The sequence below is a fragment of the Podarcis filfolensis genome (genome assembly GCF_964270895.1).
Source record: "Podarcis filfolensis genome assembly, chromosome: 3".
In the NCBI taxonomy this organism is placed as follows: Eukaryota; Metazoa; Chordata; class Lepidosauria; order Squamata; family Lacertidae; genus Podarcis; species Podarcis filfolensis.
In genome coordinates this window covers 98484123-98510918 of record NC_139606.1, presented here as the reverse complement: position 1 = coordinate 98510918, position 26796 = coordinate 98484123, and the positions used below count along the sequence as shown (strand labels likewise).

The window sequence follows — 26796 nt, the reverse complement described above, 5'->3', positions numbered from 1 at the left end:
TCCCGTCCTTGGGTTGGCGTCATGAAAGCAGGACATTGGACTAGATGGGTCTTTAGCCTGACACAGAACTTTGGTTGCATTCTTAGGTTCTTACTTGCAAGTCCCGCTGCTATACTGCAGTATGCTGCCTCCAACGTTAGAAGCAAAACATATCCTTATCCCATGAATTTGTCTAATCCTCTTTTAATGCCATCCAAAGTAGTGGTCATTACTGCATCTTCCACAAATTCAACAAATTATGCAGTGAAAACGTACATTTTCTGTCTTGAATTTTTCAACATTCGGCTTCATCAGATGGCTTGAATTAACAGACAGAAAGAAAACCTTTCTTTCTCTGTACTGTGTATATAATCTTATAGACCTGTCTTGTCTCCACCTAATCTCTTCTTTTTCCTGAAGTACAAAATGTTGTAACCTTTCCTCACAGGAGAGCTGCTCCAGTCCTGGGATCAATTTTGCTGTCCCTTTCTGAACCTGTTCCAGCTCTGTTGGAGAATAGCTAAAGCCTATGAATTAAGTTACACAGGTCTTGGTCTGATCGGTGTCTAGCTGGGAATCCACTTAGAAATCCATATATATTTGTTTTTAATACCATTTTGGGAGAAAACCAGGATATAAACGTAATAAAAATATACTGCCACTGTGATACTTGAAACTAAAAAAGAAATCCTTTTCAAAACCTAGTTATTAATCTTGGGTAAATCAAGACAATCACAGATAACACATTTTTCCCAAATCTTTGGCTGTATTGCAATTGTTGTTTCAATTCGTAGTCTCCAGCTAAACATTTCCTATCCATGGGTTAACAATATATTTTACCAACGTGTTGTCTTTTAACAGTATTTATCCAACATAACAAAATAAACTGCAATTTGTTATACTTTTTTTTACAAAACATTTTATAAATATTTTTACAAAATGTATACAAAGCAATTTCAAGTGAGACATACTATACAAATGAAAGTATTTAAGCAAATAAAATCCATACCACACTGACAACAAGTGACACATCCTCTTTCAGTAAAGTCAGTCTGTAAGGCCTCCCAAATCTAACAGCTCAATTATGCTGACATTGTTGAATCAGGTTTTTTTTCATAGTTGCCAACTAAAATTTTCTTTTAACCTTAGACAACATGGAAAGACATCCAGGAAGTAAAGAGACCAATCCTACAAAGCAGTTATGCACAAATAAATGGTCTTCACTGGATTCAGGACCATGTGCTGCGTAACAAATTCACACTTTTTTTTTTACAACAAAAATATTTTTACTGCATTACCAATTAAAATATTCAGAGCTCTAAAACCAAGTTCAATAAATAAAATACATTAGCTACCATAGGTTAATTTAGGTGAACTTTGTTCAGTGGGTACCCAGCATAAATGTTGGAATCAATATAGGTGGAATTTAATCCACATATGATGGAAGTGCATTTCAGATGTCTCAGCTAAACCTTTATCTAAAAGTAAACTCTCACATAATATTCAAAATGTGTAAGCTTTGTTTTGGTATTTAGGTTCAGAATACTCTGTACAGCTGATAAGAAACTTTATTCTGTGAGATAAAACCAAAAGAAGACAAATTTACAAGTATGTGTCAAATTTATCATTCTTCCAATCAGATTCTTGATCAATTGATTTCTGTGACTGGTGCAATATACACCCTGCTTTCTTAGACATCTCATTATGGTTACAGTTCAATGAATTATTCTTTGCAGCATCTTTGATAGAAAGGTAGCTGCTGCACTATCATTGACAAGAAAGCAAGTACAGGATCCATGCCTACAAAAATGAACCAAAGTGGCAATGCTGTCTTCGTGGAATGTGGGGTTTCACAAATATTTAATTTTAAAACTGGCACTTAAAAAAAAGTGGTAATAAAAACTAATTTTTAAAGCCCCCATCTTTCTAATCCTATTAAAAGTCAACAGAACATTAAGTTGCATTACTATTTTGCTGAATTTGTTTATCTTTTATTATTCTATAGTTATTCTGTTTCAACACAAGGTCGGTGGTAGTGTTTTGTGTTTACTTAAAGAGCAGAACATGGTTCTAACGCTACAATAAAATCAGAGCGAAGAAAGCAAAATTCCGCCCTTTATCTGGGCGCTCTGGCAATCCAACTGACAACCACAGTTAGCTACTCCTTCTGTGTCGCACAGCTCCATGGAGCTCCACACAAGCATGGAAGAGGAAGCTCCCCAAAAGCAGTACCGGGAATGCTTGAATTCCAAACCTCTGTATGCACACAGTTATCACTGGGTCGAGGCTGCTGCACCTCAGGGCTCTAAGGCTATGACGATATCCATAAGGAAGCTTTTGAATATGTTTATAAAGGGAAGCTGCAGAGATTGCTTTACAAAAAACACACCTCTTGGGAGTTTTTTTTTTTTTTTTAGTAGGCATACATGCCACATCCCTCTTACTAGTGGCACAAAAGCAATTTACCTAGCAGCACCGGTGATGGTGGTAGAATAATTTCTAAAACACACAGGAAGAATGGGGAAATGCCATGGGTTAAAATAATAAATAATTATATTGTCATGATGACAACTAGCCAAATGCAAACATGCAAGGGGTTCCTTTGGCTCTAGATTATGTATTAAATGCCTTTAGAGATAGGCTTGGATTCAGGGACTCTCCCGTTGGTTGATGAGGAAGAAGAAGTGACATTTCCTAATTATCCCTTCCCCTGCAGCCCTATGAAAATCCACTCCAGATGCGGGTTGGGAAACCCGTTTGAACAATTTGTGAAATGGTACTGAGCATTGTAGGAGGAAGGAAGAATCTGCAAAAGTTGCAGCCTCCTCCGCCATCAGGCTCCTCCACTGGATTAAAAGCCCTCCATGAACAGAAGGCAAAGTCCAAATTTGCGGACGGCAAATTCTAAATTCAACCTATAATTTTTTAATGGGATAGAAAATTAACTTTGGTTTGTACATATTTTGGTAACTATAACTGCTGCTACAGATGACAGACATTCTTGAACAGCAAGAAGCAGAAATAAGCAAATAGCAAACACTGGCCTTTAAATTGTTCAGGTTAAGGCTATTATCTCCTTAAAGTATAAACTACTACAATGATTTCCAAATAAAAGTGCTTTTGACACTTGGTCTAGAAAAAATTATACCACATCAGAAAGATTAAGTTTGACTATATCCAATTAGAAAATGAAAAAGCTTTTCTTGATGAAACTAGTGTGTGTGTGTGTGTTTATATATATACATTTGTGTGTGTGTATACAGAATTTTATGGCTATATTATAGCCTCTTTGTATACAATTTTCCATCTACTAGCTTCTTAGACTAGCATGTATCGTTTTACGCAGTGCTGAAAGTGACAAAAACTATACAGTGTAATTCAATACAGCAAATTCCTATGTAAGATACTTGTTTCTGCTCACTGAGCATAGAAAAGCACTTTAAAAGTTTAAAGCCCTGTAAACACTGGCGCCATTTTCTCTCCTTCCAATTCCTCTCTCTCTGTTCCAAACCTCAAGAGATAGGCATTTCTAAACAGAGGTACTGGGGATTTTTTTTAGCCCCAAATATTAAATCTCAAAATCAAGTGATAGTGGGCGGAGGCAATGGATATTTTCCTATTAAATGCAACATTCCTAACATTTTATTTAAGAAACCTGTTACTAGACTGTGATTGTCAGCATATTACCTTGTTAACTTAGGGCCTAGTGAACTGCAGTTTCATTAAACTGCAATGTTAAAACGATCAGCAAAGCTGTATCATAATGTGTAGGCCCTACCAGACAGCTTTCTCTCAAGGTTTTACATTACTGGACACCTCACTGTAACCACAATGAGTATTGCTTTCAAACACAAAACAGAATCTACTTTAGAAAGGGTAACCTTTGACATTTGTCAGGCTGTTCTTGTGGTGTCATTCACATTTACTTCTAAGAGAAATATGTCCATGGTACTGTAACTATTAACACTCTAAGATACTATTTACAGCAGCTTCTAAAAGAGAGTCTGTTTCTACAACACCTTCACTGTGGTCTGGAATAAATTTCTCCAGGCAGTTTTCTTGTGAAGAAATAAGCGAAAAGTTTGGATATTCTAATTCTAGGGAGCCACTGCCGGTTGCTTCGCTCTGTGGCTGCCTCCCAGTCTTTTTCAGTTCCAATATGTTTTTGAATGTAGTCTCTAAACTCTTATTGAGCAGCAAATCCTTTTGGGGTTCCCCAGAACCTTTCAAATTGTCTGGATGCAAATCCTCATTCTTTGGAGAACTCCGAGGAGTTTTGTCTTGGAGGGAATGATTATATGTTGTCTCTGAGTGAGAATCAACTGTGTTCCGACATGTTTTATTATGCGTACCATGATCTACACTTGATAAGGTTTTTGACGAATGATCTTCAGAACCTAAAGAGTTTTCATTTGACTTTCCTGGATTTTTGCCAGCGATTTTTTGTTCTGAATCAGCCATATGTTGGCTTTCAGGAGAGGAGCTTGTTTTCTCAAATTTTAAAGCTTTTGCAAGGCTTTCTGATTTTTTAACAGAACTGTTTCCTTGTTGTGAACTCATAATATTGTTAGGCACTACTTGAAGTTTGCTGTGATTTAAAGACTCTGCTGTGCTTGAACTTGATCTGTCTTTGATTTGGGTATTAGCAGTCTGGTTTTGAGACGTTGAAGATTTGTTAGATTGATGATCACTTTCAGCTGGCTGTGTTTCATCAGCGATCTTGTCAATTTGTGTGGATGGACAACAAAAGTCTGCTAGAAAACCATCTGAAATTTGAAAGCAAGCATTTTAGTAAAGAATTGTGACATATCATGGACAGAAAAACAAGGAATGGAGTAGCTTTCAATCTTTTCAGAATTAGGACCCACACACTTTCAGACCCTTCTGAATTTTGTTACCATATGGTATGGTATTGCTGTTGGGACCCACTTATCAAGGTCTGGCTGTGACCCAGCTGTGGTCCCAGCCCACTAGCTGAAGACCATTGAATAGAATAACTAAAGTATGTGTACTAAAATGTGGTTTTAGTGGGTTTCAGGTCCTGAGCTAAGGGGAATTCAGGTTAGTGTTAACCATGGTTAAGGCTTGGGCCACTGTTTCCCTTAACTACAATTAAGACCAGAAAAAGGGAATTTGCTCCAGAGAGAGGAAGCATGCGCTGACACATGGGGTTACAGGTAACCAGGATTATATGTGCACCAACCCACTGTTGATTAGGTTTGTTTTCAACTTTATTTATTTCTGTTGGCAAACTGGCAAAAAAGTATGTGTAGTCAATGTAAAGTGTAACAGACTGGAGTTCCATCTCTCTGGACAGAATTGCTCATTTGAATGCTAATGAATTAATATATACATTTTCACTTTATAAATGTAACACTGTTTTGTATATTAACTGCTAACAATGTGGTCCTACTCATATCAACTTAGAAGCAAGTCCTATTGAGTTTAATTGGGCTTCCTCTCAGATAGGTTGGTATAACATTGCAGCTTTAATCATGCAGAATGTATTTAAAGTTCTTAAATAAATAAATAAATAAATAAATAAATTTTAGGTTTGGCAAGGATGTCAAAATGATTGGGTTTCCCCTCCCCCCATCCAAAAAAGCTATATTTTTCCTGCAGCACCCAAGTTTCCACAGATGTTGCATCTCTATGTCTGACTCACAAATATAAATCCTTCCTGCGTTCTAATTTTACTTATGGCAAAAAACCCACTGTTATAAATATTAAAATCATTTCTCTGTATGGTACGGTGCTAGTCTATACATGTCTACTCAGAAGTAAGACCTAATGAGTTCAATAGAATTTACGCCCAGGTTTATTTGTATAGGACTGCAGCCGAAGAGGCTTTCATTTAAAATGGTTACGTTACCTACCAGGATCTACTATTGCAAGGCGTTTATCCCGGGAAAGAGTTTGCCTTTCTTCCTGGTTAAACATCCTGTCAATCATGACCATTTCTGCAGAAGGATTTATCCTCTGGAAAAGAAACAAACAAAATAATTTCTATAATTAACAACTTTAACTTTTACTTGCAAGGAACAACATGAAGTTTCCTAACAATACTATAAAACAGAATGCTAAGTTCAACGGGCAAATTGAGGTGGCAAGTTCATAATGGGGGTTATTTTTAAAGAAAAACTGGTGTTTTTGCATATTATGAATACACACATTTGTTTTGGGAAATTGGTTTGTTAGGAAAAGTCATCTAACATAGGAGAAAACCTATTTTTATAATATTATTGCTCCATATCAAAGTGTTTGTACAGCACAGCTTTATGTATTTTGAATTGGAAGTGATTTCATTCTGAATTCAATGGGGCTTTACTCCAAAGTGCACACAGGATTGCAGCCCTAACTTTGCAGGTAATAACTTTGCTTAAATATGCCAGATCTGAAAGTGTGTGCATGTTTTGTAAAACAGGTGGATGCAAAAGCCATGATGTGATGTTGTCTTTTTAAAGAGGCCTCTATAAAAAATGAAGACTGTGGGCCGGTACACAAGTAACACTAAATCACGGATTACCAACCCAGCACCCATGGGCACCATGGTGCCCCATGAAGGCTTTCACTGCTGCCTCTGGAAAGTCCCCCAGACTCATAACTTTCATTTTGAAAAAAGAAGCACTTCTCTATCCCACCTAGAATTGAAGTTATGGGGCAAATGTGCAGGTACTTTGAATTGATTTTAAAATGAATTGATTTAGAATGCTGTGTTACTTTTATTGTTGTTAGCTGCTCTGAGCCCGGCTTTGGCTGGGGAGGGCGGGATATAAATAATAAATTATTATTATTATTATTATTATTATTATTATTATTATTATTATTATTATTATTATACTTTCTAAGCAATTTCTGTGAAATGCAAGTGAGTGTGATGTGGCCAAATTGTGTATTTTTCCTGGTACTGATTAATGTTCTCTGTTGTGATGAGATAGCAACATCAGTGTTCGTGTATGTAATTGCTACAAGCAAATCTCTGTTTGCATGGGCGCTGCATTCCGGGTCACTGTATGCATCAGTAACAGTGACTCTCCCAGAGGCATCAGTGATCAAGCAGCGATAAAAGACATCAAGTGGTCCTTTAGGTACCCAAGATCTAAGTTGTTACAGGCCTTGTAAATTAATACCGGAATCTTGAACTTGGCTCAGTAGTGTATGAGCTCCCAATAGAAGCTTTTAAGCATCATTTAGGTTATGGCAATAGTTTGTCCCTACCAACTGTCTAGATGCAGCATTTTGCAGAAGCTGATGCTTCTGGACCAGACCCACCGGCCACCTCACATAGAACGTATTGCAATAATAGAATATTGAGCTTACCAATGCATGAATCATTGTGGCCAGGCTATTATCAACAAATAGTTGAAAGGACTAAATTATCCTGCAGATATGCCTGCTCAGACCTTTCTGTTCCGGTACATTTATCCCTGATGGGCTAGGAGAGTTCTTCTGAGCAAGCTTACCTTGTGAAGGCAGACCGACCCCAACCCCCGCTCACATTTTTTGAAATTCATTAAGAGTTCTGGGGAGGGGGGAACATGGTAGAAGTCAAAACGCTCTCACCCAGTGAACTTGTCAACACAGAATGATAACATTATCTGTTTAGTGAAATCTACTGTTAGTGTTAAACATTCCTAAGTACCACATGTTGAGAGATACGGGCCATGGAATTAGATGAAAGCTGCACATTGCTGTGTTACAATAAATTAAGCCATGTGGGATAAGATGCACAAATCCATAATATACACACATGCACACGTATTTTTTTTTATTAGTCTTACCATAGCATCTTCCAAGAGCAGACATCTGTATTTATTTAACATTGCCTGTGTTCTTTTCAGGAGCTGTGTGGCTACAGATTCAAATTCATTATCCACTGGAAAGGTGAAGAAAATACATTTAGAATAGTAGTTCTTAACAACTAAAATAGTCATTTAAAGCATATGATTCTTACTTTTTGGCTAGTACAATATATAACATTTAACTGGTATAAAACCCCAGAAGCATAGCATTTTCATAAGCATTTGGAGAGCGAAAAAGTACCTTTTCTTAAATCCTCTTCTGTTGGCAGTGATCCCTGGCACACATGATATGAGAGGAGTCTCTGGACTGCATCATTTAAAGATCTGAACTGAGTTTTATCAGGAGTCACAGCATGTGCCTGGTCCTTCTGTAGCTGCTGTAGAATACTAATGGGAAGATTGCTATTGTCAGTTGTTTACAATAGCACCACATGTGTGTAACAACTTGACAAAATTTGAGGGAGGGAAGGAGAGGAAGAAATGTCTAAAGCAAAAGGATGCATAAAAGGAAACAACTTACAAGGCTCCTTTTGTTAGTTGTTTAGCAGCAGGCCTCTTTTGTCCAATTGTATGGCCATCGACCTAGATTCAAAACGTGCATCAAATACACTGGGCTAAATTTCTTTTATAATAATCAATTATACAGTTGTGCATATCATCCAACAGAAATAAAAATGGCCGCAAAATCTCTTTAAGATAATAAAATTATGGGGTTTTTTTTAAAAAAAAAATCTCTTAAATGCATTTTGTATAGACTGCATTACCAATATGACCAGATTTTTGGATTTTCAAAAAGGCGTTTTTTTATCTTTTGAGATACTAAGATAATAAATAAACAGCATGGCTATATATGCCTGAATATATGCATCTGACAGATACAAAGGCAATAATCCAATGCACACTTTCATGAATAAGCCCCATTAAACTCAGAAGCATTTATCTCCAAGGAAATAAGAACAGGATTGGACTGCATATTTTGCAGCCTGATCCAAGGACAGCACATGACTAGAGCTTACAGTGCCAACAGATATGCTAACACAGCCTTCTCCAACCTTGTGCCCTCCATCTTATTTGGACTCCAGCTACCATCAAGCTTAGCCAGCACATATTCATTTAATATTTAAAAGTGATGGGATGTTTAGTATATACTATCATGGATTTCCTCTCACAAATGACCAATGGAAAGGTTATTATATTCTATGTAGAAAATAGTACAAACAAGAAATGACTGGTGCACTATTAGCCTTTTCAGGAACATTCAAGGGCCTCCTACCTGTACATTTGTTTGGGCAGAAGATGATCCTACTGCTTTTTCCTGGTGTGTCAGTGCTGTGCCTATAGGCTGCTGTATGATTTTACCCCCGGTATCTTGTCCTATAAGAAGATATATTATGAAGATTCTTTAACAATCCCCTATACAATATTTGGAATCTTGTCTAGTTATGTCACTGAATGATTTAAAATTAATTTGCATGTTGCCAAACGTATTTAAATAGCAATGCTTTCACAAAACTACTGCAGGCCCATACAAAACACAAATATTTATAAAAACTATCTTATGAGCCTGTGAGGTTTAAGCCAGCATTTAACCACTTGCCATTTCATGGAACTTCAGAATGCCAAAGCTGTATACAGGAATCAATGAAAAAGGCATGGGGAGCCCAGCTAATCCCTGTCTTCATAACGTAAATAGCACACATACTAAAGTACTGTCTAGTCTCCCCCCACCCCCACACTTCGGTCTCTTGTTTCAATCAGGCAAATTAATCAAAGCATCATGCTCTTTTTTTACTATATTGACATATATATTCTGTTTGAAATATCTTCTGCTGTTATTTGTAGAGACTTCTTTAAGTTGTGCTCCCAAGTACACATTTTCAAGAGCAAGTTCCAATGAGTACGTGAGTTTTCTCGTTTTGGTTCCCAAAGAACTAATGTGCTCAATTACTCAGGCAATCTTAATGCAGCTTGTCTCAAATCTTAGGGTCACTTCAAGGTTAAACAAAAGATAGCTTCCTGCACTTCCACTACAGGTCAGCTACACTTTTGTTGTAGCATCTAAAGGGCACGTGTGTGTTCCACAATAAATGTGTGCTCCAATCACAGCTCCCAAGTTTATGTTTACTACTAACATACTACTAAATGCCTTAGGCCACAGGCACAGTCCCTGAAGTTCACCCATGTTCTGAGATGCACAATGACAATACTGGAAGGCCATACATGCATTGAGAAATTAGTGCAGAGCTAACTTCAGGAAACAGCTCCGTTGCTCATGCATCTTCTCTTTGCAACCAATAAAAACATCCTTCTAACATTACATTTTCATGTATTTCGGTAAATTGTTGGTTCTCTGTAAAGCATTTATGACTTGTAAAAGCCATGTGGGGAATCAACTAAATTTGCAGATGACTTTTAGCAATTTGTAAAGTGCATTTTCTAAATTTCCACCCTACTGAACGTAAAACTAAATTTCTATCTATACATATTTTAACTGGATTTTCTCTCTGTTTTAAAGTGTAATGTAGCTTTTTACCAGTCTGACTGGAAATTGTTGTATGCTGCCCTTTTAAGCTAATTTTTTTTCTAGAGATTGATTTTAAAAGCTCTTATTGCATTAATTGGAAGCCGCCTTGAGAAAACTGTTTTAAAAGTGGCATATAAATAAACAAACAGAATCTGACACATATGTGTTAACTCTCAGTAGCACAGCTTAACATCAACCTGAAAGTTCAAATTTTCAAGTAATATTCAAGACAACCCTTTGGTGTAGTTAAGAATCCACTTCACAGCTAAGGAGTTGAATAAAGGTATTTAAAAAACAAAAACTTTATCTGCCTTAGCAATTTATTACCTAAAAGACTTGTTAGTTGAGGTGGTCTTAGATTATCCTGTGACTTTGACGTTGAAACTGAAGACACCAAATTGGTAACTTTTTTTTGAGTCTGAAAAAAGACACCACACATAAATACCATGCAGATTATTAAAGGTAAAAGATAGGGAAAAGCCAATATCCTATATACAAAAGAAAACATATAAACTCTATCTGCAGTTCCAGTTTTATTACCTTGCACTACAAATAAAATGAGCTCTGATAGGTAGAGAATTTGAATTTGTTTATCTGAAAGGTTGGCAAACAAAATCACTGCCTTTTTTTCAATGGTTGGCCATTGTGCAAAACAGGATGCAAGGCTAGATATGGGTTTTTTAGGGCTCATATGATCTTAGCAATCAGTACAAACATCTGTGGCATCTTGTACAGTTCAGATATAACATCTCTGGTTTATTAGACCAAGAAGCACTATGCCAGTAGGCTCTACCTTCACCTTTTGCTTGCACATAAGAATTAAAGACTTCCCAAATTTCTTGAGCCATGTTGGATTGTAACTGAAATTTGTTAAGGCGTGGTTTTCCATTGCTGGACTTTCAATCAATACCCTTCATCATCAAATTCTAAATTGTTCCAGATCTTTAAAGATACAGAGAACAAGTAGTACAAATATATATTAAATGGAATCATTTCTCACTCACTTGAGTATGGTCTGACCTCAAGAGCTCTCCTTCCTATCTCTCATGCAGTCTCAACGTGCAAATTACAATAAATAGTATTCAGGAATCAGCTACAATGTGACTTCAATACTTTTAAATGAATATCTAAATCACTACTGAGAATTCTGAAAACCTCACTTTTAGCAACTAAACAAGACTTATTGAAGGAACAGAAATAATGGGTTGTACTAAACGTTGCACAAGTAGAAAGCAAGTTCAAACAATGGATCTTTCCTTTCCCGTTTTCCCCCTACACCAAAAGCTTCTCCAGGTGTCTTCCTGGAGAAAAGAGATGTAGCTCAGTAACGGATCACCTGTTCTGCATGCAGAAGGTCCCAGCTTTAATCCCTTGTATCTCCAGTTAGGACTGGGAATGTTGCCAGTCTGAAACCCTGGAGAGCCACTACCTGTCAGTGTGCACAATACTGAGCTAGATGGATTCAGCATAAAGCAGTTTCCTATGTGTGGGTTCTGTCACATGTTGGTGCAGTGAGGAGGAAGGTCTTCTAATGTCAAGAATTTAACTCTACTAAAACAAGATTCCTCTGCCCAATTTCAGCAATCCTTCAACCTCTCACTGCTGCCCCGTATGACACAGCCCATGGCCTCCCCTTCAACCTTCTAAATAAGCTTTTCAGAGGGTACAGGAGGCTACAGGGGAAGCAAAAGAGCCATCTTTTCCATGCACAACAATGGATACAACCCAATAGTTCCAACCAAGAAGTATTGATCCATTGACACAGATTCTAAAGGTTCTTAGGGTGTTAGTTGTTTGCATTGTTTGCTGTAAAACAATAAAATCATAGATATGTACATTTAGCAGCCGCAAAGATTTTAAAGATGCTAAAGATTTTGAACTTGCATCAATCCATACCTGGCCAAAGGAAAACTGGGGCTGGGATGCCGATGTGTGACTAAAGGTGTTGACTGATTTGGAAGAAGAAACTGGAAGACGATGTGAGACAGTAACTGACAATTGTGTTCTGTTTTGCTGTGTAAGTTGATCTCCAGCAAAATTTCCTCCGGAAGCAACAGTCTGGGCTGATGGACCAATGTTGGGATGCACTGTAGCAGCAGAACTTACAACTGTAAACCGGTTGCTTGATGAGATACTCGAACCTGTTGACTGTCCAGGAGACATTGTGGTAAAGCCTGTTCTACCTTGGGAAATGTTTCCTTGGCTGGGGGATAAATGCAACACAGCAGACGATCCCTGTTGTAGTGGAACCTGGCCACTAACAATTTGAGAAGTCCCATGGTTCACTATAACTTGGCTTCCAGGAGCTGCAAATGTCTGACCAGAAACTAGCTGTACAGAAGCATTCTGATTATTCAGCATCTGTCCTGAATATGACTGGTTAGTTCTAAGCATGTTCGTAGAATTCCTGTTTAGCATAACATGCTCAGTGGATACTTGGCCAGAAACAAGCTGGGAAGGCTGATTTTGAAGAAGTTGTCCATTTATGGTCTGGACATGGTGAACCGAATTAGGATTTACCGACAGACTTGTGGGTATAAGAAACTGATTCTGAGGTGCATGAGGCTGTCCCATAGGAGAATGGATCACAATACTACCACCGGCGTTACTTACGGCTTGAGAGGTAACTGCTTTTCTTGCATTTTGATGACTAACAATATTAACAGACATATGTGGACCAACTACTGAATTCTGAGGGGAGTTTGACGAAGCAAAAGGAATCCCTTGTTGCACATGATGCTGCTGTATTCCCAAGCTATTCACATTGTAGGTAGTTTGCTGGCCCATCTGAATAGGCTTTGGCTGGATATTGATGGGAACCTTGTTAGAATTTGGAGCAAGACCTCTCTGTATAATGATGTTATGCACAGGCAAAGATGTCTGAAAATTTGTACTATTAAATGGAACAGTTACAGGTTGTGCTACTGGACTGGAATTTGAGTTGCCAAACAATGAGTTACCATTAGGTGTTTGTCTATGAACCAAGAGACCACCACTCATGTTTCCAGGTGCTTGCTGCCCACCACCCTTCAAAATAATATGAGACCCTTCAAGATTATTGATGGTCATCATGGAAGGTTGATTACTAAATGAACCAATTAATTGTATCTGTCCTGAACCACCAACTTGACTACTGTTTGACAAATGCTGGCTAGGAACACTGATCCCCACATGTTGCATAAAGCCATGTTGCACACCAACTGTATTGCTTGCAAAAGATGCTCCAACTGGTTGCTGTACCACTTGAGTAACTCCTATAGGTTGCAGCGTCTGACCTGAGTAATTAGAAACATTAGAAGCCTGAGTAAAAGATGCTGATGAGGAAGGATGAAGCTGAGCTTGTGCAAACTGTTGGTTAGGGCCTATGTTGGCATCCAGATAAGCCTCTTCTGCCAAAGTCTGTTCGGTAATATTAGCTTCCTGCAAAGATTTCTGGAGGATATCAAAAGGCTGATCTTCACTAAGATCAGGCAAGGAAGAAGATTCAAGTTCATCATCAAGAAACTGAAGGCTACTTGGCAACTGTAGTCCATCACTAGGCCCTTCTCCAAGCTGACTACCGACACCTTTGATTGATGACTTAGGATCAGAACTCTGAAAGAAAAATTGTAATACACACCATCAGGGTTCAAATCCTCACTCAACCATGAAGTTCAATGGATGAGCCTGTCATTGTCTCTCAGCCTAACCTACCTCACAAAAGCATTGTGAGGATAAAATGGAGAGGGGGAGAACCATATAGTTCATTGGAGGAAAGGTGGGATGTAAATGTAATAACAATAACAATAAAACACTATTTTAAAACAAATTATTAGTAGTAGTACAGTGTTGCTCATTATAGGTTTCTCTTCCCCCCTCCTTTCAGAACATCTCTCAAGAATACTACTAAGTCAGGTATCATTAGATTAATGACCATGAGTGGCATGCAGCATCAACCCAAATTAAGACTGAGCAAGAAGTTTGAAGCAGTTATAAAGCTTAGTGCACAAGTGCACAGGCTCAGAATTCTCCTTCTTCACCCATATTCAATCCTTTGGTTTAAATAGCAATTGCCTGCATGTTATTTTTGGCATTTACCTCACCAGATAGGAGTATTATAAGAATGGAGAACTTAGGCACACACTAACATGCACTAAAATTACACTTTTTCCTATAAACTTACACTGATATTGGCGAATATGGAATTTGAGTTGGCTGCAGAATATCCTGCATTAGTCAAGTCTTCACTGTTCTGTAATACAGAAAAAGCATTACAATAAGAGCAGCACAATTTGCAAAATTAGAAAATTAACATACCAGAATATATGATACTTACAGGTTTACTGCCTGCTCCATGGAGGAAATAATTCAGTGCCTGTGCATCTCTTTAAAAATACAAACAAGGAAAGTAAGATGGATCAGTCTGAGAATCTTGCATCTGTTTAAAATATACTAAAATGGCACAAGCAGGAAGAATCTTTCTGAATCACACCATCTGAATACTGAGGCTGTGATCCCCAACTATTTTAGAGCATGCATCTCAAAGCAACAACCCTAGCTTGTTTGCAACAAACCCTATCAATAGTGTAAATATATATTTATAAAGCAATATATTTAACTGTTCCATTGTTTTTAAAATAGCTCTCAGCTATGGATTGAACCAAATAAGACATATTCAGAGGTGAACCACTGAAATTAATGACTAGTCCACTGACTTAGCTGGCTATAACTCTGTTTATTCCCTACATCATTGTATGTCGTTTTGTGAAGGACCAGCTCCAAATGCTGGGGCCTTTGGCAAGAGACCTATCTACGGTGGGCACACTTTTTGCTATCTACATACTTTGTCACTAGCTCCCAAACCACTGCCACCATTGTTCATGCCATTTCCTGCTGCCATTTCCCACTCCTCTGCTGCTGCTCACCACTGTTAAGTCCCTATCCCACCTGGGGAAAATGACCAAGGCTAAGAAGGCAGCGATCAAGCTGATGGGAAGAAAGGAGGCAAAGTGCCACTCTCTGGTACTCTCTGGTACTGACCTTTTAAGTAAAAAGGTTGGTGCTGGAGGTGCCAAATGGAGCATCAGAGAACTACATTCAATCACTACTTTCAGGGACACTCCTCCTATGAGGAAATTCAAGTTTGTCCAAGTGGCCCTTAATATATATTAAGGTAATATTTGTCATTACTTCTTTTACTGTAAATTTTAAATATCTTGTATGCCTTTGGGATAATTTTTATTGAATTATTTATTAATTTCATTAAAACTTATACATTGCTTGTTAAAAACAACAACCTCGAAGTGGTTTACAAAGGTGCCTTATATACTCGTGAATAAATAACTGTAAATAAATGATAAACATTTCTTTCATTTACTCAACCATATCATAACATGCATCCAAAGCATATTTGTTTGTTGAAAAAAACTTATACCACCTTTTGTCAAAAAAAGAACTCAATAAAACTTCATTGAGAATTGTTCCACTGAGATTAATGGGATTTACTCCTAAGTAAGTGTGCACCTGATTTCAGCCCTAGAGTGCTATCCTAATAGGGATTGGGTTCTGCCAACCAAGCAGGGAGACAGAGAGATGGTCTTACCCAGTGTTTAAATTCTGCACTTTTAAAACAAAATCTCCCCATTGGTTTCAAGGAGGTGAATTATTTATGCCAGCTTCATGTTAGCACAAATAGGAGGCCCAAACCTGGAGCCTCTTTGAGAATGAAGGTGCTTTGTATCCATCCCACCCCATTTTGTGGCCTAACACTTGCTACTGTAAGCAGCAGCAACACCAGTGGTAGAAATAAACATGCAGCACTTTACTTGGGCAAAGTGGGGGACTTCACTGCAGAGATGCCTGCCCCACCCACAGAGTAGGACATCTTCTACACCAGCAGGGAGGAACCTTCATGAAATTCTAACCTTCTCCAGCCAGCAGATCTGGGGATTATGCCCCTTTTCTAACAGACACAAATTTGTGCAAATTTTCTTTTTGCAAAGTGAACTTTGTATTATTTCTCTGCATAATTTTTTTTTAAAAAAAATCTTACCCAATAAGATCAAAGAGACAGGATTCATCATCGTCATCATCCATGACAACTAAGGAAAAATAATATTGTATCATAAAGATTTTCTATTTCTTTCCAGAACACGACAATTAAAAATAGAGGATGCTTTTCAACATGTTTCTTCCTAACATGTATTGTTTATTTATAAAATGCTCCCATTGTTCACTAACCTGCAAATTACGTAGACGAGCAACAGCATATTTTTACAACAGGGCACACGTTATTGCATGCTGCTTTGAATATAGGAGTAAAATGGTACTCTGAGGCATAGTATATACTTGTATTACACATCTGTGCTCATTTTTGCATTTATTCTCCAAAGTATATATGTGGTTCCTGGAAAACAGTGGGAACATGATATGATTTGACTTTGATGATCTGTGATTTGGAAAATCCAGTGGCATAACTGAAATAAGTGGGTAAAAAATTATGCCTACCAATATTGCTTCCATGCAAATATTGTTTGTAAAAGTCTTCTAAATCAGCATTTCATACTCAGCACTGTTTTCCCTCTATTTACAGTAACTTTTGATCAGCTGAGTGTTCTAACCAGTGACAGCTGAGTATTGTCTTTCTGCAGTTGGATTTTCCCTCACTTAGGAGATTCAGTCTGTAACATTCTGCATACCACCAAGTTATAGCCATACACATATAGACAACAGTGACTCACACACTGGTAACCTTGAAATTAAATAACAGTAACATCCTCTTTGTGGAGTTCAAAAGCTGTAACAGGTACAGAATGCTGCAGCTAAGCTGCTCACTGCTGCTCTCTACTGCATGCATATAACACCTATCCTAAAGGACCCCAGTTTTAAGGTTTTACTATTTACTTACAAGACCCTGAACAACTTGAGAAATGGATATCTGAGAAAATATATTTTCCCATCTGAACCTGCTTGTTTGATGTCTTTAGAGGAGCCCTCTTGGCAGTGCCACAGCTGTCAAGTTGAAGTCTGTTTCCCTCATTAGGGAAGTCTCCCCTAAGAGATCTGGTAGGCACCTTCCGTGATGTGCTTCCACAAGCAACTGGAAACATTATTTCTTGCCAAAGCATTTATAGACCCCCTTAGTTATGTTTTGCTATTTATTCTTGGCCAGCTGTATATTTATGTAGTTTTATTGTTTTAAATTGCTACACACTGCTTTGATACATTTTGCAGAAAGCGGTATAGAAATCTGTTAAATATATAAATGATCTACAACTATATGCATACATTACCACAGAAAACTAGTGGCCCACTCTAGACTGTAGCTTAGAAGGGGGAAGGGGGTAAAGGAAGGCTGGGATCAGGCTGGGCCCCACATTGCCATGTCCCTCAGCAATGGGTGACACTTCTGTCTCTGAGTTCCTGCAATGAACAAAGGGAGGCAGCCAAAGTACAGTGTGGGTCTCTAACATGCTGCAGCCCAGCACCCTGCAGATGTACCCCCAGACCAATTAACACTCAGGCATAGAGTTTTTGGCACTCCCTTTCATTTGTTCGGCTTTGGAATACTTTGTTTTTTATTGCATTTCCAGTCCAGTTCACAACTTCTTATTGCATGATTTAGCCATGTAGGGCACCATTGCCAGCTTTTCATGTGAAGATGAACAAATTATACTATTTGCTTCAACCATTAATAGCTGAGAAGATCGTCCACGGCAGGCATCCCCAAACCTGACACCCTGGGTAGTTGCTTAAATCACCTGCCCCTAAATCTACCCCCGATTGAGAAACATACCCAGGCCTAGCCTGGCCCAAGTACAAATGGCTATTTAATTCGTACAGTACAAATGGCTAGTTAATTCATATTAGTTTATGAAATTTTTATTTTTATTGCTTCTTGGGCCCCACATCATTAAGATTTCTAAACAATAAGTGTCCTGTATTTGGATTAGAACAGAATCAAGAATTTCACCAGGCAATACTTTTCTCATCATAGAGTTGCAGTAATGGCGACAGCTACACCTGATGGGAGCTCACCCAAAGATCCATCTCTTAACAGTACAAAAGCCTTAGGAACAAAGGAAGCTGTCTTTTTCCAAGTCACACAACTGGAGCTTAGCATCATGTACACTAACGGCAGCAGCTCTCTAGGATTTCAGGTAGGGGTCTTTTTTGGTCCAACCTGGAGATGCCAGTGATTGAATCTGTGACTGTCTACATGCTGAACAGATGCTCTACAAATGATCTACAGCCCTGAGATTTGGGTATGACTTACACACCCTTGACATCCTACAGTTTCCACAGATCTCATCTATAAATCTGGCACCTCATTTTCCTAGCAGCATTAATCGGCTTTTAATATGAAGAATACAAGCAGATGAAGCTTTTCCCACACTTGACCTGCTAGTTCTTGTATGCCATATTGAGGATAGTCAGATAAAGATACTAAGAGGACTGACATCATGTTCAGGAACCACTTCTATGCCTTTAAAAGCTGCATGACTGGTAGGAACTTAACTGTTACAGTTTTTCCCCAAATGTAGTTTTAGGGAAATCTGCATCTGCTGTTTTTTATTGCCGATATTGTTTTCTCATCAAGCAACCTTTAAAAGTAAAAAACCCTGTCAAGAAAAAAAAAAACCATGGAAACTCTATCTCTGCATGAAGTTCGCCCCAAGGAGGAAGGTGTATTCTCCCACCCTTTCTTGAACTCCATGCCTCACATTCTTGTTTTACTCCGATTTCCTCATTCCATATGGCTTCCAGTCAAATTCCTTTGCTGGACTCCAGCACTTGTTTTTCACCCTGTGTGCAATCCTTTCAATATAAAATTGCATTGTCCATAGGCCTATGTGAAGATTTTCTGCACATATCAAGAAGTGAACTTCTCTTTCTGTGTGACTCTTCCGCACAGGCCACAGTACAGTACCATGTAATGTATCTGTCATACTTTCATATAATGGATACCATTTCACAAGGTTATTATTTTATGTAAAGTAAAATGATCAGTTTCAAATATAATATTTTTACAGAATGACACTAAAAGCCATTCAAGAACATATTATACTTGGAACCTCCAGGTAGCTATGGGCAAGTCAGTACCTACTACACAGTGGTATTGTAGGAAGAAGCATTACAAAACACTTTATGTCCCATCCATGACAATCTGGGTATACTGTGTCCGTGCAAATAGATACATATGCAGTCAGCGCATTATGGGGAATGAAAGTCTGTGAACAGTTCCAATGTCCACATGTGATCCCTCCAACAGAGCTCTGAATTCACATTCCTTGACCAAATGCAGGGTGCCTCCATACATTGACACTCTGCCCATGTAGGAAAGGATCACACCCTTTATATACTTAAAATGCTGTTTAAATCCTTTTGATTTATTTTTGTTATTATTGCTATTAATTATATTCCTTAGTCACTTTTCTCAGAGTGACCCAAAGCAGCTTATATTAAAACCATTTAAGAATATTCAATAAAATTCTAAAAATACAGATAAAGGTTATACAGCTATATTGATAAAAGACGAGACTTAAAAGTTCCCATCCTGGCTAGATGCCACCCTTCAATTCAGGGCCAAAAATCCTAGATAAAAAGGCAAGTCTTTGCCTGAATCCTAAAAAGGTGGCACCAGGCAGCCCTTCCTGGGGAGAGCATTCCACAAGCCAGGGGACACCACAGAAGAAGTCCCATCTTGTGTTGTCACCCTCCAAACTTCCTGTGGGAGAGGCACACAAAGGGCCTCAAATTATGATTTTAAGGTCAGTTCATGCATACCAGTGTAGACTGGCAACCGCCCACTACACAGCACTTTACTCTAGCACTCATCTGAAAGGCCACAGTAACAGAACTAATGAAAGCCTGTCCGGAGCCGCACAGTTCAAGTTAAGAAAGGAATTATGTTTTCAATTCCAGTTAAATGCTCAAAATGGGTGTGCAGGAAATCATGACATCATAGCAGTGTATACACAGGCTTGCAATTTGGCCTATTTAAAATCCTAGCAAATCTGATTTGCAAATTTGTTTAATTTGGGGGCAGTTAGCACATTGCTACAAGTTAGTATGTATAAACTGGTCCTGATTGCAAATGTTCAGTTCAACAAAAATAGGTAATATATACTCTCTGTTAAAGCAAAGATCTGAATAAACCTGAAATTAGAATCTCTGTCTCAATCACTATGAATGGCTCTTTCTTTTGCCTTGTTTCAATTCTATAAAAATGGCAGAAAAATATGGAATTGACTTTATAGTCTACCAGTGCTTATATGAATCACAGCATAAGAGTATATGGTTGAAAGTGCAAGCAATACTTGTAATCAAGGATGAACCTCCCAGATTGGCAAAATTTGGCCTGTATGTGTACCCTCAGAAGGAAGAGCTTAAGTACAAAGGCAAACCCTATCATGTTTTCTTCTTAACTTGGAAAAGAATTACTAATTTTATTTATTTATTTTGGCCAAGAAATCTTTTGAGTGTTCCTCCCATTAATCTACCAGCTAGATTTCTATCCTCATTTCACATATATTATATACCACAGGGCAATCTGTTTTCTGGAACATCTGCCCTGTTCCATGTATCTGAGGTACAATCTAGTTAGTATTTTAGGTTATCTCTCTGCGCCTGAAGAAATTTACACAGAACCCATTCCTGTCTGGGGGGGGCGGGAATGAACACATTCAGCAGCCTGGCATTTTAATTTGGGTGGGTGGAGAGGAATAGGAATGTTATGTGAAACTAGAAATGCCTCTGTTTCAGAAAAGTCCCTTCCCCATACGAGAACACTATTTTTGGCTTCAGTTTGAAACTTGACTTGTTTTGGATCCACTCAATCCTGTTCCCAGTGAACTTTCTGCTTTCTCTCTCTCATGATAACAAGGTGAAGAAAGCAATTTTATTTAATTCACTATGCTATAAAGTAACTGTTTTAAATTAATTTTTGCCTACGTATCTATTGAAAGGAACACTATAATCCTATTAAGTAATTAATACAGTAGTATGTCAGTTCTAACTGTCATTCACCAAAAAGTATTATTTGTCAGAAACTGTTCTATAAGCTACATCCTTGGTCCTGGAGTACTGTACACTAGAAACATTAAGAAAATGACTTTGCTTATGTGATCAGGAACTTCTCAGTTGCCTTGGTGTTAATGGTAGGGCTGCCATATGTCCGGATTTTCCCAGACATTACCGGGATTTCAAATGCGGAATTCACATCGGGGAGGGGGGCTGTCCGAAAGGCGGTGCTTTGTTCTGGATCTTAGGCAAGTCAATTGAAAAATCATGCTTTTTTGGCTCAACAACTTTGGGGGTTTGTCTAAAAAACTTTCCGGTTTGGTTAACAATTTTTGGGGTGTCCTGGTTTTTACTTTTTGAAATAAGGCAACCCCAGTGGCTGCAAGAGTTCAGTTCAGCTTAAACTGCAGAAAGTCCATATAACAGTTCATGTGATAACTTGATATTCCACTATAAAGCAACATTCTTCCATCTTTTTTTCCTGTATATCTTATCTACTCATTAGAAACTAAAATAAACAACATCCAGGCCATTTTGTAAAATCATGAGATAAACATTACTGCAGTAAGCAGTGAAACATAAATTTGTATCTCATCAAGGGACTCCCCTTGATATTTGGGGGAGGGGAGAGTAGGGAATCTCAAACCTAATCCCCCCCCCCACCATAAAAGGTCTTAATTCTAAAATGCTTAAAGAAAGGTATGTCTTATAACAGTCTGTTGCTGGCAAGATATGACTGGCAAAAAATGATATTTAAATGCCCAGGATTTAAATCTCACAGGAAAGCACAATGCTATGATGTGTTGCCTTAAAGCCACATTACTGGGCTTTCTAAGCCAAACCATTTCTAAACTTTGGAAGCATTTTTAGTTAATTCAATCCAATCAACACAGACTATTGCTTTCCACATACTTTATTCCCTTATTACTTTAGCAACAGGGATGCCTGTACCCAAGAAGGCGTATTTTGCTCACTTATTCGATTTTTAGCAAACAGGACCTCCTTGGTACACCGTGTAAAAATGCCCACCTACAGCGACGAATGAAATCTAGAAGGCCAATTCAGAAAGTGCTGCTCCTCCATTTTTAAATTTTACATATCGCTTATTTTCCAGCAGCCCCTTTGTTGTTTGGCAGACATAACGTGGGATTAAGTGATTTCCATATCCACTATACTATAGTGTAGGAGAATCTGGCAAAAGGGAGCAGCAGCGTTTTAACAGCTACCCATTGCACTGAATGGGTAAACTGCGTGCTTAGGACTGGATAATTTAAAATAAGAGTAGCCATTTTAAAAATATATATATACTCTCACACACACACACCTTTCGATTCGCATTCCACATAAATTTTGAGGTGGGGTGTTAGGAAAGCGATTACTCTAGGAAATAATAATAAAAAATAAAAAATAAATTTCCTCAGTGCGTGGGGTAAGGAGTTATTATTTTGCTCGTGAGGGAGCATTTTGGAGTCTGTTCTGAGGTAACGAGACCAGACCGCGGGAAGCAACGGAGGGCAACGCCCCGGCCCGGTTAGAAATGTCAGGAGTCTCTCAAAATGGCGGCTTGAAGGGGACGAGAGAGAACGGAGAGAAACTGCGCCACAAATCCTGGCCGGTAGCCAGGCAGCGCCATCTTCTCTCCTCCTGGTCCCTCCAAAGCGGGGCACAAACCAGACCGAACCCCGCCATGTAAACGCATATACGGAGAGAGAGAAAACACCCTCCTCGACTGAGTTTTGGAAAAGCACGATCAGTGCTTAAGATATTCAAAAGCCATGCATGTTTAAGGGTTTTAAAAAACAACAACATCCTAACCCCGGGAAAAGTAAAGGCCTCATTGTCCTTCCTTCGCCCAGCAATAGGCGATTTATTTATTTTTACGAATGCTAAACCTGTTTCCGCTCTCAGAACAAGATACATATAACAAGCTGTTTTAACGTTACCGACGTTTACACCCCAACCCTCGGGAAACCCATTTCGGTTTTAAAGGGAGGGAAGAAAATCGGCGACCCACCTCAAAAATGATCCAACATTTCAGAGCTTTTTCAAGCCAGTCTTTTAACTAAGGCTTTCTCTTCCCCCATCCCCCGCTATTATAATGTAACCATAACTGAAAATCAATTAACCACAAAAAGTACTTTGTTGGAAGACTAATCCGGCGGCAGTTAACAAACTCACGTTCATCGAAAGACAAAAACGAAGGCGTTATTACAGATGTAGAATATTTATTATTCTTGCCGTTTTAAAAAACGTATATTACAGCCTACTATTAAGGTTTCTTTTTTCTTCCCCCTCCCCACCCTCTTTAATGCTACCGACGTAGAATCACATACACAGAAACAATCACCATTTCCATTCCTTTAAACGCGATACCGGAGGAGACAAGAAAAAGAAAAACACCGAATAACAAAAGAAGGGGGGGAAACCATATAAACGAAACGAATTGGGAATCCCCGTAAAAAAACCAAAAAAGCGCAGCCCATGCTAAAAAGATATAGCGGAAAATTATGACAAGATGATAAGAGGTGGTCGATGAGAGCAAATCCAACGAGGAACGCAAAAGAAAAAGAAAAATCCTTGGCAGCCTCACGCCCAGGAGAGAGAGAAGACGGAGCGTCTCCATTTTCCCGAGGAGGAGGAAAGGGAAAAAGTGCTTCACAGACCAGAGAGCTTTAGAGAAAAGCAAAGAAACGAGGGGGGAAGAAAAGAGGGAGGAGATTTGAAAAGATTATTTTTCTTTCTCCCTCGCACACACACACTCTCGATCCCCCTCTTCCTCACACACACACACACACAGAGAGAGAGAGAGAGAGACAGACAGACAGACACAGACACACACACACCCCTCTTCCTCCCTCTTGATGGCCACCAAGGGGGCGGCCAGGAAAAAGCACACAAAACCCACCCCAAACACAACAACAACTAATTTTAAACCGGCTCAATCAATGAGTCATTAAAACGAGGTTGTTTTTTTTCCTCCTTCTTTCGCCTTCCCCTCTCTCCCTCCTCTCCTAAATTTGCATGGCATCAGCGAGAGAGAGAAGGGGGGGGGAGAGAGAAAAACCCACCCCAGTCCTCTCTCTCTCTCTCCCAGCCGCCCCCCCGTCTCTCTCTCTCTCTCTCTCTCAGCTATCAGCCTAGACCTGAAACCTTATCTGTCCTCTCCCTCTTCCTCTCTCTCTCTCTCTCTCTCTCCTTGCCTGTCTCTCCCCCTTTAAGAAACAGCATTTTTGGGAAGTGCCCTCAGTAGCCGCCGCCGCCGCGGCCTCTCGCTGCAAAAAAGAAATAAATATTTCATTTCCCTGCGAATTAGCAGCCTGCCCACCCGCGCCAAATCGCCTTCTCCTTCATCTTCCTCCCCGCGTCCCCCCCGCTCTCTCTCCTCTCTCTCTAGATATATATTTATATACATAGCCCCGGAGCCAATAGCTCTCTGGGCTGAAACCTAATATCCTGGTTTTGGCAACTCCTGGTTGTTAATTTGCTCCTCTTTTTTTCTTTTCTGTCTGGTCTGGAGATAGATTTCTCTCTCTCTCTCTTTCTCTTCTTCTTCCCCCCACCACCACCACCACCCCCGCTCTCTCTCTCTCTCTCTTTTCCCTCCCCGAAGGAAGGGAGGAAGGAGGTTGTGTGTTTTTTTTTTTCTTCCTTGAAATTTTTATCACAAAATTATAATACACTCAAAGGGAAACTCACCGTCATGAAAAAGCAGTGCCTTGTCAACGGGGTTTCTTCGCCATCACATCAGGGGCTGGCAGTGTAAGAGAGAGAGAGAGAGAGAGAGAAAGGGAGGGGGGAGAGAGAGAGAAAGGGAGAGAGAGAGAGAGAGAGAGAGAGAGAGTACAACAAGCACACAGTGCGGGAGTACCCAGCCAGCCACAAGGAGAGGCGATCGGCGCACCAGGCTGGGGGAAGAAAATGAAACACCGCAGCTCGAGCCGCATTCACAGAGCATTATTAAGGAACGGCGCTTCGGCGAACTTGAGCGAGCTGCCTTTTGCCATTTGCAAAACGCGGCGTGAAAGGAGGGTCCCCTTTAAAAGAGCTCGCTCGCTCGCTTGCTTGTTTGTTTGTTTCTTGGTCGCAAAGAAAATCAAGCCCCCTTGATCGCTTCCGAGCTGTCATCTGCTGACCCTTTGCAAAACTTAAGTTTGCTCTTAGTTAATGGTGCAGTGAGTGACTAAGTCGCCCGGTCTAATAGAACGTTTTGCAGTCCGCCCCAACCAGTTCAGTGTGTGACACAGTTGCGCGTTTTGGAAAGAGCAAAACGCCGCTTTTAATTTTTCACTCTTTTTTACATGCACACCCAAAATGACACACACAAAGGAAATTGAGGTTTGAAATGTTTCAAAGGAACTGAATGATAAGCTTTTTATTTTAAAAAAAAATCTGTCCGTACACAGTTCCTAACTTTCTTAGGGATTGACCTGAGTATTGTCACTTTGTGATGGTTACCATACTTTGACATGCTATTGACAAGAGCCTATTATAAGTTCATAAAAGATTAAATTAGTGGCCATGAGATTTCACATTTTCTGTTCTGGGGGGGGGGGGATTATTTTAAAGTTCGTTTAAAATAGACCAGAATTCTTAACAATGTCCATATTCACTGTTCTATTTGTGCAAAAAAAATGCTATTGTTCAGCAATGCCCACCTTCTTAAAAAAAACCCATGCTAAAAACTTTTAAAATAATTAAGAAAGACTTGATTTCCTGTTGAGAAACATAACAATCCCACCTTGTTTTAACATTACAAAACCTTTTGTTAACTGCCTTTGAAAACATGCACAAAACCTTTTCTGGTGAGTAAAAAAAATGGCTTACAGATTATTTCTCATTGGGAGATAGATAGAGTACATTACAATGGGCAAACTCATATACAGTATCTTGTTCTTCGAGTATGTTTCAATAGTTGAAGAGGCAATGTAGACTATCTTCTTCTTTCTTCTTCTTTGGCGAGTAAGATTGTCTTCCAGGAACATGGTTTTAACAATGAGTCCGTAAGTGACTGTGGAGGCCAATTCTGGATCCACACGTCCTTCCACAGTGGGGACATTGGCTTCCAGGCGGGAGTTGATCACAGAGTGGATTTGCCAAGCGTACCTTCCTCTTGGCACGTTTCTCCCTTGCGTCCTGAGTTCGAGTGTCTTCAAAGCCCATGACACCTTTGGTAAAGGCTATTCTCCAACTGGAGCGCTCTCAGGCCCGTGTTTCCCAGTTGTCAGTGTTTATACTGCATTTTTTAAGATTTGCCTTGAGAAAGTCTTTGAACCTCTTTTGTTGACCACCAGCATTATGCTTTCCATTTTTAAGTTCGGAATAGAGTAGTTGCTTTGGAAGACAATCATCAGACATTCGCACAACATGACCAGTCCAACAAAGCTGATGTTGAAGAATCATTGCTTCAACACTGGTGATCTTTGCTTCTTCCAGTACACTGATATTAGTTCACCTGTCTTCCCAAGTGATGTGTAAAAAATTTTGGAGACA

The 26796-nt window shown here is 39.2% G+C and overlaps 1 protein-coding gene across 7 annotated transcripts; it reads right to left on the bottom strand.

Annotated features, from left to right (window-relative positions):
• Positions 1-725: 725 nt before the first annotated feature.
• On the bottom strand, positions 726-25709 carry BICRAL (BICRA like chromatin remodeling complex associated protein). 7 transcript variants are annotated; one of them, XM_083604960.1, is made up of 13 exons: positions 17755-22559; positions 16792-17649; positions 16337-16385; positions 14621-14669; positions 14468-14536; positions 12202-13899; positions 10633-10723; positions 9055-9155; positions 8302-8363; positions 8023-8168; positions 7761-7855; positions 5856-5958; positions 726-4745 (listed from the first exon to the last, which is right to left on the bottom strand). In XM_083604960.1, exons 3-13 carry the CDS (start codon positions 16378-16380, stop codon positions 3940-3942), a joined length of 3264 nt encoding a protein of 1087 aa, XP_083461086.1. In that variant the 5' UTR covers positions 16381-16385; positions 16792-17649; positions 17755-22559; the 3' UTR covers positions 726-3939. The 7 variants fall into 7 exon arrangements, with proteins under 7 accessions (XP_083461086.1, XP_083461082.1, XP_083461085.1 ...); XM_083604956.1 differs by lacking the exons at positions 16792-17649; positions 17755-22559 and adding an exon at positions 25003-25709; XM_083604959.1 differs by lacking the exons at positions 16792-17649; positions 17755-22559 and adding an exon at positions 24632-24903.
• Positions 25710-26796: the final 1087 nt, after the last annotated feature.

Excerpts from the sequence above, each read along its gene's own strand:
- BICRAL (XM_083604954.1), bottom strand. The coding sequence starts at position 22,769 with ATGCTCCCTCACGAGCAAAATAATAACTCCTTACCCCACGCACTGAGG. Across the intron at positions 14,670-16,336 it reads TGTCTCTTTGATCTTATTGG|AGATGCACAGGCACTGAATT; the intron begins GTAAGATTTTTT and ends GTATTTTTAAAG. Across the intron at positions 9,156-10,632 it reads TCAACTAACAAGTCTTTTAG|GACAAGATACCGGGGGTAAA; the intron begins GTAATAAATTGC and ends ATCTTCTTATAG.